The sequence below is a fragment of the Diabrotica virgifera genome, chromosome 1 (assembly GCF_917563875.1).
Source record: "Diabrotica virgifera virgifera chromosome 1, PGI_DIABVI_V3a".
Classification (NCBI taxonomy): Eukaryota; Metazoa; Arthropoda; class Insecta; order Coleoptera; family Chrysomelidae; genus Diabrotica; species Diabrotica virgifera.
In genome coordinates this window covers 62484236-62496882 of record NC_065443.1, presented here as the reverse complement: position 1 = coordinate 62496882, position 12647 = coordinate 62484236, and the positions used below count along the sequence as shown (strand labels likewise).

The 12647-nt window shown below is 31.2% G+C and overlaps 1 protein-coding gene across 3 annotated transcripts in view; it reads right to left on the bottom strand.

Annotated features, from left to right (window-relative positions):
- The window catches only part of LOC114329273 (homeobox protein DBX1-B), a 306498-nt gene extending 294370 nt beyond the window's left edge, over nt 1–12128 (bottom strand). Inside the window, exon 1 of one of the 3 annotated variants that reach the window (XM_028278318.2) lies at nt 12005–12128. Coding sequence is in view for 1 of the 3 variants with exons in the window: in XM_028278316.2 (XP_028134117.1) it covers nt 11872–11900 (29 nt within the window). In the remaining 2 variants the exon portion in view is untranslated. Of the gene's footprint in view, nt 1–11867 lie in introns of all 3 variants that reach the window. The other 2 variants (XM_028278317.2, XM_028278316.2) reach the window with 2 other exon arrangements.
- Nucleotides 12129–12647: the final 519 nt, after the last annotated feature.

Here is a 12647-nt window from a genome sequence, read left to right as displayed (position 1 = left end):
TGAAAAAGAAATACCATCAATAAAAAATTTAAGCAGAGTAACTGAAAGTTTTTTGATTGAAAAATTTTCTATAAAAATACCGAATGCTTGTCAGTGGATGGAAGACTTTGAGAGAGAGTGCGAACGATTTGAAATCATAGATGATGAACAGAAAATAGAGTCATTAAAATACTTACTTGAAAAACAATGTTTAGATTGGTACAGTAGCATGATAATTAAATACACAGTACAATCAGATTGGAAAATTTGGAAAACAAACTTTTGTGATGCATATGAAAAGAAAGGTTGGTCTCAAATCAAATACGCATTCACATTCAAATATCAAAGTGGTTCTCTTATAGAATATGCAACAAAAAAAGAAAGATTATTATTGGAAGTAAATAAAACAATCGACAATGACACATTAATAAACCTTATTGTATTAGGTTTGCCAGACGACATAATGAATAAACTTGATAAATATTCATTGATTTCAACTACTCATCTATTTAGTGAGTTGAACAAGAATGAATACTTGGTAAACAAGCAAGGTAAAAGACAGAAAGTATTCTTAGATTTTAAAGAAAAAGTTGAAGAAAAACAATACAAAACCAGCCAAAGATTATACAAAGAACAAAAACACATATGCAGTATTTGTGAAAAGCTTAAAAAAGGAACACGTTACCACTTAGAATCAGCATGTTGGTATAAGGCAAAAGATAATCACAATGACAAAGATAGTCAAATTCAACTTATCAACAACTCAGAAATAGAATGTGAACTACAAAATGAAAATCAAAAAAACTGCTAGTGTTGCCATTAATAAAAGTAAAATTAGTACTGAATAGCAATTTTGAGATTTTTGGAATATATGATTCAGGTTCAAATGTCTCATTAATAAATTCAAAATTGTTGAAAATAAATAATGAAAGACTAATTAATCCTAGAGGTACTAATTTAAAAACTATTAATGGCCTTAAAAAAACAAATGGAATGGTCAAATTAAGTATAAAAATTTTTGACGTAGAAAAAGAAACTGAAGTCTTTGTGATTGACAAGGATAATTTTGATTATGATTTTCTAATTGGTTTAGACTGTATAAAAAATTTTTATTTATGTCAAGATGAAAACCTGAAAATAAGTCAAAAACCACCTATACATATAGATACTATTTCTAAGGAAATAGAAAAAACTTTTCAAACAAATGCTAAAATTTCTAAGGAAATTAATGAAGAAATAATATTTGCTTCTAAGGAAACAAATGATAATTCAAAGGTATCTGATATGTCAAATGAAATGGGAAATAAACATTTAATAAATTTTAATGAACACTTTGAAAATCAAATTTTTGAAATTTATGTAAACCATTTAGATCGCTATCAACAATTAAGAATAGATGAATTAATAAATGAAAACAAATCCATATTTGCCAAAGATAAGTATGATGTAGGAACAGTAAAGGATTATGAAGCACACATTGATTTATTAGAAGAAAAATATTGCAGCAGAAGGCCATATAGAAACTCAATTGAGGATAGAAAGGAAATTGAAAAGCAAATTGCAATGCTATTAGACAAAAAGCTAATCGAAGAATCATACAGCCCCTTCGCAGCACCAGTTACATTAGCTTACAAGAGAGAGGAAAATACAAAATCACGATTATGCATTGATTTTAGAGACCTGAATAAAATTGTTGTGCCACAATCACAACCATTTCCTCATATTGAAGATTTAATGCAAAAGACGAGAAACTGTAAATTTTTCTCAACCCTTGATATCAATTCTGCATTTTGGTCAATTCCTATGCGTATTACAGATAGATACAAAACAGGATTTGTTACACAAGAGGGACATTTTCAGTGGACTTGTTTACCATTTGGGCTGAAAACATCCCCAGCTATATTTCAGCGAATAATGTGTAATATAATAAGAAAACACAAACTTGCTGACTTTGCAGTGAGCTACATAGATGACATACTAGTTTTTTCAAAATCATTCTCAGAACATATCAGACATCTAACACAACTATTTACAGCTATCAAAAGTGAAGGATTCAGATTAAAGCTTACAAAATGCACATTTGCTGCGGAATCTGTAAAATACTTGGGTCATATAATACAAAATAATAGTGTACGACCACTGAAGGACAACTTAATTTCAATAAAGGAATTTCCAATACCTAGAACACAAAAACATGTAAGACAATTTCTAGGAAAGATAAATTTTTACCACAAATATGTGCCAAACATTGCAATAACATTGAACCCATTACACAACCTGTTGAGAAAAGGACAACCATTTATTTGGACTACAGAATGCCAAAATTCGTTTGACAAATTAAAAAACATATTGTTAACTCAACCTGTATTAACTATATTTGATCCAAATCTACCAATACATATTTATACTGATGCCAGCTTATTGGGAGTAGCAGGGGTATTAAAACAACCACAGGAAAACAAAGAAGAAAAACCAGTGGCTTATTTTTCAAAAAAATTAAATGAAGTTCAAAAAAGAAAAAAGGCCATATACTTGGAGTGTTTGGCCATTAAAGAATGTGTTAGGTATTGGCAACATTACTTAATTGGTAAGAAATTTACTGTTTTTTCTGATCATAAACCATTAGAAAATATGAATATAAAATCTAGGACTGATGAGGAACTAGGAGATCTAACATATTATTTATCACAATATGATTTTGATGTTAAATATTGTCCTGGGAAACATAACTTAGAAGCTGATTGCCTTAGCAGAAATCCTGTCCTAGGCCCAGATAAAAATACTGAGGAACAGTTAAAAATTGTAAATTCAATAACTATCCAAGATATACTGGAAGATCAAGAAAAAAATAGAGACATACAGGAAAATAAGTATAAATTAATAAATAAACATAATGTTTATTACAAAAATATAAAAGGAAGAGAAAAAATCCTTTTGACTGAAGACTTTAGTAGAGAATTTTTAAAAAACGTTCATAGAAACTTGTGTCACATAGGAGTGAAACAAATGCATAATATGATTGGAACATATTATACAGCAAAAAACTTAACAAAAAACATTAGAGAAACCTGCCAAAAATGCTCAGTATGCATTAGAAATAAATCAAGGGGATTAGAAAAATTCGGATTAATGTCACATTTGGGACCAGCCACAAAGCCTTTCAGCATTGTCAGTATAGACACAGTAGGAGGTTTTGGAGGTTCCCGTTCTACAAAAAAATATTTACATATTCTAGTAGACCACTTCACACGATATGCATATATATTGACATCGAAAACTCAAACTGCAAATGATTTCATTAAACTTGTAAATAGTATTCCAGAAAATGATCAAATCGAAATGATTCTATCAGACCAATATCCAGGAATAAATTCAAATGATTTTAAAAAGTTTTTAGAGAAAAAGTTTACGAAACTAATATTCACTGCTGCTAACTCTCCTTTTTCTAATGGTCTCAATGAGAGACTAAATCAAACCCTGGTTAATAAAATTAGGTGTAGAATTAACGAGACAAAAGAAAAAAAAAGCTTGGACAACAATAGCACAAGAATGTGTGGGCAAATACAATGATACCGAACATACTGTAACTGGTTTCTCACCATCATATTTAATGTATGGCAAAAAAGTAACAACACTGCCATCTGAACTGAAAGAAGTAGATTCAGAAAAAGATTGGATAAGAAACAAAAATCTTGCTTTAGAAAGAACGAAAAGATCTCACAAATATAATAAACAAATTTATGACAAGAACCGTAAACATGTGGACTTCAACATAGGTGATTTGGTGTTTGTCGAAAATGGAAACAGGTTAAACCGAAAAAAATTGGACGAATTAAAAATTGGACCATATGAAATAACAGAAAAACTATCAAATTCCATTTATAAAGTAAATATGAATCGGAAGAAGTCAGACTCTAATCTATTCCATATCTCGAAGCTGGTTCCATTCCCTATACAGGAAGAAGGTCAAGATGAAGATGGTAACGAAAATATTTGAATATTTTGTAATGAAACTACATATTATACTTTCATCATTTTAATATTGCTGTGCTCCAAGATGTCATCTCAAATTGGAATTTCAAATTGGAACGCAGTCAGCCAACGTTAGAAATTCGGAACACACTCCTGGCCTGCCGAACCGTCACTAGCTGAGAAGAGATTGGATTGACAGACGTCGTCATTTATGAAATGTCAAGCATTTATGAAACTTTTATTTTCACTTATTTGTAGAAATAATCATAGATTGGGAATATTGACATTAAATGTCGTTTCTTTATTCTAGGTAAATATTGTAAATGTTGTATTAAAACATGTTTTAATAAAATACTTTATTCTAGAGCAACACAGCTGTCCTTATTCCTATAAATATCATTACATATAAACTAACAAAAAAAGTTTTAGAAAAATATAAGCTTGTTTGAATTTTTCCGAAACAATGCATGTTTTCGTTCTAATTTCACTCCCCTACTAGATAAATCGTCAGATTAAGATAAGGTAAGGTAGGTACAGTTATACAGCGGTGCAGAAGGCAAAGGGAAACCACTGCACTATTTTCCCAAGCCTGCGTCGAATGCTTAGAGTATCATGGACATGCAGAGTCAGAAATGAGGAAGTACCTCTTATAATATAAGAAGAGCGAGCTAACAGGATAGGGAACTTTTTAATTAAGTATGTAAAAAGTAATAAGGCTGCATACTTATTACGAGAAGAACGAAGAACGGTACACTTTTGACTAACTGATACTCGAAAGAAAGATAGAGGGATAAGAGAGTTCACAATTATGAAATGCTTCGCAATCCAGCTAAAAACAGAATTATTTAATCCTGACTAACATCTCACCTGACAAGACATTGTATCATACGTATCATAGAAAAATTATTGTAGGTAGGTACTAGAAGCGGAATATATAATCGTACGAGTCGATGGGAGATTAACCGATGAATGTATAACAATTTAACATTTAAAGAGGCATCAGACAGGGATGTACTCTATCCCCGCTGTTATTTATTAGCTACTCAGATATAATTTTTAACCCTTAAGTACTAACATCTTAAATCAATGACGCAAACACTAACTAACCACCTGACAGACGGGTTTAACATGTTAGTGGTAGTTTTTGTTTTTGTTAAATATTTTAATGCAAAAAAATATCTCGATGACTTACTGAAGGTATTGATTATCTAAAAAACACAGTAATTAATTTAGTTTTTCTGTATTTATTAAAATAAAAACAATTATAACGAGAATGGAACGATTGTTTGTGTACCTTTTTACTCCTGAAAAAAAGTGTGATAAAAATTAAACAAATCAAAGAATCTTAATAAAAATTTATAATCGAGTTAAACAAAGAGTAAGAAAAATGAAAATAAAAAGGTTTTTGAAAAATTTTAAAACAAAAAAACTGACAGGTACTATAGTTAGTACAGTGTAGCAATGATAGTCAGTGGCAAGTGGCAATATTTTCATCACAAATTGATTCCACTTCGCTTATGTCGTCTTCTACCTCATTAAACCATTTCAAAAGAGTTTCCTCAGGGTCTTTATTCCCTTATTTGATGTTTTTTGACGAACTGGGACTAGACGAACTGGGCTTAAACACTAACACCCCGTCTATTAGACGGAAATCACACTTTGAGCCTAAATACCTGCAGTGGCGGCTGGTCCTATGAGGCAGGTGAGTCAGTGCCTCAGCAGTATATAAATCGACTATTTACGTTATTTCGTTACTTCATCATCAATTCTTTAAATACAATTTAACTGTTTGAAATTTTTGCTAAATAACTTTATTTTCGTTATTTCATCATCAATTCTTTAAATACAACTTAACTTTTTGAAATTTGCTAAATAATCTAATTTTTATTATAAAACTTAATAACTTTATTTTTATGATAAAAAATAAAAATAGGTACGGCCCTAACCCGTTCTTCATAAACACACCATTACCTACTTTACTCAAATTATAAATATAGCAGAGGCACCGTAGATGCGTGCCTCTGATGGTGCCTTGTGTAGCATATTACGAAGCTGACGGAGATCGGCCGACGGCATGACAGAATAATTTTTGGAACTGGGATTAAGTATCCTTTTAGAGGCAGGCAAAAATATGCCTTTAGCGTGTTTTTGCAGTTTTAGGTAGTTTGTTAGAGCAGTTTGTTCTAGTTACGTGTACTTACTATTAGTATAATTAGATGATTAGAATATGTTATCATGCTCTAACTGGCCGAAAGCCATTTGCCAATGTCAATTAAATAAATACATTAATAAAAAAATTAGAAATTATGATTTCGGTCATAATAATTTATTTACTTTTAAGCAAGCTGTTTATAAAATAAATAAAAAACCAAAAAATAAAATTTAACCCTTAGTTTATTTAACATAAAAAAACCGCAATAAAATCTTATAATATACCTAACCATAATTTGCTTACTTGCTTGTTTCTATTTCCGTATATTCACATTTACAATATAATAAAATTGGTTCTAAAATGAAATTATCACGTGTTTGTAGGTATGTATATTGTTTGCGTACCATAATTTCATTTTGGCAAGTGATTAATAATAACAGAATCAGTCGACGGTCAAACCAGGATGATCCTAAGGGGGGCTACAACTAGAGATGCATCAAGTCAAACTAGTTTGATTTTATTCAGCAAACTTGACTTGACTTGAAAACCAAACTTTTTTTGTAAAAAAGTTTGACTTGACTTGATTCCGATATCTTTAGGTTTGACTTGAAATCAAACTTCTTCAAACAGTTTGAAGTTTGAATATCATTTTGGGCAACGTGTTTATTTAAAATTTTCTCTGCTACTCCGCCTATGGCGGATCTAGAAATGAAATTGATGGTCGAACCGTTTTCTTCTTCTTCTTATTTTTCTCAAACTATCATTTTTTAAGCGATTTGGTGTTTATTTAAACAAATTTGCATTATTTTATCGTAACATATCAATGGAAAAAACAATATTTTAATAGAAGGGACTCAAAATGTGAATATTAGGCATTATAATAAGTTGTTTTTATTTAAAACAAGTTTTTGATCAAATTTTAGTGCAGAAATCGTTAAAATACTGTTTTTTTACATGTTCCTCCATTCCCAAAATATAAGTTCTTCGATTTGGCTGAAAATTTGCCCACACACAGCAAAATCACAGGACTTTAAGTGGTTCGAAGAATTTGTATAGTTTTACAATACAAGAAAAGTTACATGCAATAATATCAGAGTCAAAATTATATATAGTCCAGTCAATTATATATAGTCCAGCCAAAAATTGGATCAAAAACTTGTTTTTAATTAAAATAACTTGTTATAATGCGTTATAATGAATTTTTGAGTCCCCACTATTAAAACATTATTTTTTCTATTGATATTTTACGATAAAAAATGCAAATTTGTTTAAATAAATACCAAATCACTGTAAAATCACTTAAAATGGTATTTTGAGAGAAAAAAGACGAATTAAGCAGACGCTATAGACTAAGTTTCATACAAATCTGAGATCCAAAAGTTTTTGTCTGAGTGATTTGACCTGGAATGAACCAGGTTTATAATCTAATATATTATATTTAATAAAAAGTTTCACTTAAAAAAACTAACCACTAACCAGATTAGTACATTCAAGATAAAAAAAAATTTAGGAATTACTAAACGGGAGTCTTACAACTTGTAATATGAAGAAATGAATTTACATGGATAGTTTGACTTTCGAACAGGAATAAAGCACTTTGTTACTCCGAGTTCTCGTTAAGGGGAAAGGTGCAAAATGTCGCCTGACAAAATTTTCAATGTGTTTTAAATGTAGATATTCATTTTTTTCGAATCCTGTATTTTTGAAAAATTTAAACGCAGAATGCAGAATGAAACATTACGTTATTACCGAGGGCCGAAAGTCCCTTAGAATAAATAATATCTAAGTTTCTTTTGAATGAAATATTTCAATTCAAAATCACACTAAATTTTCCCTTTTATTTTCACTCTGTAACTTATTAAAATAAACAATATAGAAGTTTTCAGGGATTTTCTGCCCTCAGAAATAATGTAATCTTTCATGCTGCGTTTAAATTTTTCAAAAATATTTATTAGTTTTCTCAGGATTCGAAAAAAATAAATACATTTAAAACACATTGAATATTTTGACAGGGGACATGTTACGCCTATGCCCTTAATGGTAGCAAAAAAATACTACATATTTGCATTATCAATGGACAGTTCAAAATAATCATTTGGAGTTTTTATGACTTTCTTTTATTAACAGAGGCATTTATCTCATCGAAAACAACATCTGGTACCAACCTGCAGTTCCCTGGAAAACACGACAATACAAAAGTATTTCTAAAATTTCTAAAATTCAAAACTGACCATAGGGTTATTGGTTTTATATTTTTTTGGGATACAGGCTACAAAAATAATGTTATGTTTGGGTTTAAATTTTAAATAAATTCATGTAGATGCATTAAGTTTTCTTAATTATCCTAAATAGCGTGTTTATTGAGTTTTATATGTCTGTCTGTGGTTTAAATATAATATCAGCTAATACATTTCTATGAGAATTTCCCTATTCCCCCCGTAGATATCCGCCTACTCCGCAAATTAGTTTGTAGTTCATATTTAGACGTCTATGTTTGGCTTGTTTATTACGTTCGTTTTGAAGTGTGTGCTTTGTGAGATAATATCTGAACCTGGATATTTTTCGGCTCAGAATAAGTACCAGAACAAATTGAGTCTGATTTTGAAGGTATTCCCACTGCAAAAATTAAGAGAAACAATCTGTAGTCGAAGCAGTATTTAATTAAGAAAAATAAATATACTGATATATTTGATGTTGCGGCAGGTGATTTCAAAACAATGAAAATTGCAAAGTGCATACATAATATGAAAAAATAAAGAACAGCGTTGTAAAAGGACAAATAGTGAACTAATTCTTTAAAACTAAATTGAAAAGTCGCAAAAAATTCATGAAATCTACTCTATTAAAAATATTATATCTTGTTGTTCCTTCATAAATTTTTGTTAAAGTAGTCTAACTTACAATTGTTATGATAAAAAAAAACAATTTAACGAATTCTTTGTTTTATTCTAGTAATAACACTCAAATAAAAATATAAAACAGTGATATCGATAAAACGAAACTTGCAAGCAATTCTAAGCATACAGCAATCATTTTTAAGAAATGTATTACCATCTTTTGACTATAATTGCTTCCTATATCAAGTTACTTTTATATGGAACTCATTGTATTATTAAATTTCTTATCTTAATTGGCAACTAACATGCCTACCTCAACAAAAAATATATCTCTACGAAATAAATTATTTTTCAAACTTTTTCAAACTAGTTTGACAAACAGTTTGAATTTTCAAACCTATACGATTGACCAGTTTGACTTGACTTGAATTATTTATCGGAAGGATTGACTTGAGTTTGACTTGAAATTAAGTCAAACTCAAGTCAAGTTCAAACATTCAAGTCAAACTTGTGCAACTTTAGCTACAACTGGTGGGTCTCTGGGGGTATGGAATTAAGGAGGATGTTAAGCGTATGGGGGGCTTATAACCCACAAACCCCCCTTAGTTACGCCACTGGAATCAGTTGCCCGTTGTTGTCATGTAGTATATAATGTAAATTTTGCTTAATATGGCTGTTCCTGTTCAACACTGATGAGACCAATAAGGAAGGACGAAACATCTGATTTATACTGTTTTGATATGTGGTATCGTATTAATTACTATTTTTAGCTAAAAAAAACAGCTACTATGAGTATGAACCTGTTAGAGACTTGGAACTTTCGTGGCTATTCTTTTGCGAATAAAATTGTTATTTAATATCGTTTGCAAGCCTTAAAATAAATACGGTGCCGTTTTGTGACGTTATGACGTCACAAAATCGACCTTCCGGCTATTAAAGAAAAGCTAACCATAATAATAATAATAATATTCCTTAAGTGTAGTGTGCCTCACCATCTTGTACTATCACGAGCCGCCCCTGAATACCTGTCGAATAACAACCAACGGCGGATCCAGAGAGGGGCCATGGCCCCCTCCGAGAATTAAAAAAAATATAAATTTAAATATTTGCAGTCAAACACATATTATATGTACAAAACAAAGGATAAATAAATCTTCTGGACTAGAATTGAACTAAAGCAGTAACAAAAGCTGCAAGAATGGCATATAGGATATTTTGTAAATCAAAATGTTGATAACTTTACAAAGTGCCTATTGTTAGAACGACCTTGGCAGCAATCAAAATAATATCAATTTCTATATTCTGTACACACAAAGAATAAAAAAGAAGAAAATGTGGTCACCTTAAAGGAATGACTGCCCAAAGCCTTGTCACGAAACCTTCATCTTTCGCCAAATTCATGGGCACAGACGCCCATACAAACTCATGAAAAAACATCATCATCATACACACAAGGATTGCGTTCATGTTGGGCTGAATTTTCTACAAAGTTATCGCAACCCGCAAAAGTCAGTCATTAACCAGATAGACTCTCAAAGGTCTAAACAACTACAAGAAAATAGGAGAAGAACTACGACCAATATTAGAGTCTATAGTGTTCTTGGTCGACAAAATATTCCTCTAAGAGGCCATCGTGATGATGGCCTTCTGCTTCTGGACGAAAATGCTGGACCTATCAATGAAGGAAATTCCAGGGAATTGTTAAGGAATGAAATCGCATCAGGAGATACACCTATCCACAGCATCTTTCCGAGCAACATACACATATTTTGGTGAAGAAATAATTGAACTTGAACAAATAATGAATCAGGTTCAAAGTTCAAATTGTTACTCTGTCATATTTGACGAAATGACCGACGTATCCCACGTGGAACAGACTGCTCTATATTGGAGATTCATACACAATAATAAACATTCGTGAAGACTTTGTCAAGTTCATTGACGCTTATGGGAACATAAAAATACTTAGTGAAAATCAAGAAAGAGGGAAGTACTACGCCTGACAGGAGAAGTCTTGAGAAAAATAGTACTAAACTTGTTGAAAGAACTGCACCTGAATGCGAAGAAATGTGTAGGAATCGGTACTGACTTTAATAAAATTTTAATAACGAATAAGTTTTGAATGTCTTTATGGCACTCAAAAGTGTGTGAAAAGTACCTTAAAACTCACCATTTTAGACCTAAATTTTAAAAATTTTCCTCCAGTCCTCCTTCCTTGAGCTTATCATGAAAAGCAAAATCGAGGGTAACATGCTATGCCTCAAAAACATTCGCGATTGGACAGAAATACACAGTGCCGAAGAACTATTTCGATTAGGTAGCTGAAGACCGTGAACAACTCGCCAATGTAATTGACAACGTTGAGGGGACCTAATATGGCACAGAAAGAAGAAGAAAGTACATACTTTCATAAACCCGAGACAAAGACCCCTCATAACATTCTTTGAAAATATGCATATAACTATTTGCATCATGAGCTTTTCTCTTTTCTTTAATAATAACTTTCTTAGTTTGGATGACACCTAAACTAGAAAACTATTAATTTTGAGCTTTTTGGGCTATAATACCACTAATTGCTTTCAGATTAAATTAATGAGAGGTTTTCATCAAGCTGGCAATGTTATTTAAGTTAGGTAGGTAGGTACAACTTCTCAAACGTTAAGTTAATAATAATTGTTTAACTGAGTCTGTTATCCGTACCTATACAGAATTGAATAGCAAAATTATGGCAGTATTAGAAGGTATAAAGACTATTACAGGCAGTTAAAATAAAAGGTAAGATAGGTACATATATATGAAGGTGTAAATTACCAAAAAACAAAAGCAAAAAAGTAGGTACCGTGTAGGTATCTACCTACTTTTTTAGTGGAACAAGGAAAACCTATATGTAGATTAAAATAAAATAGGAAATATCCAAATTATCTTACTTGCCTTAAATCGCTAAACTTATTCACAATCATAGTTCATCTCAAACCTAAATCCACAAAATGTTAACATACAATTTTTTAAACCAAAATACATGTATCACTGAACAGTATAAACACACTCAGATAAAAAAGCTTACTTCCGACACCACGTTAATTCCCTTATTAACAGCTAATGCGGTCCTATAGGTGGTCCACAAGAAAAGAAGCTAAATAAGTTAAAAGGCGTGGCTATAGGCGACTTTACCACATCATTGGCTTGCACTCGTGCGTAACTGAGGCGGTGACTACTGGATATCTGCTAAGGTTAGGCCAGGTATTGAGCTATGATGATATTTAAACATTTAAGTAGCATGAATATTATTGCAGTCAGTGAACTAATAGAGCCAGACAGTACGGTGGCAATGATTATAAATATGATAATTTAAACTACTATTTTGCTAAAAATATGAGCTATTTACATATAAATAAAAATGCTGCTTAACAGATTCAACGAAAGACTGAAAACTTTTCTACAAAGGAAAATACCCCAAGAGCAAACTGGATTTACCATTTACCAGAAGTAGAGGTACCTACTCGAGAACACCTTGACAAATAATAGAGAAATCTGGGGAATTCAATATCCAACTATACATTTGTTTTACAGATTATCGCAAAGCGTTCGACAGGGTCAAATGGCAACATTTATGGCAGATACTAAAAGAGGTAGACATACCACAACACTTAATTTCACTTATCACTGAACTACCTATACGAACACACTAATAGAAGAGTTAAAGTTAA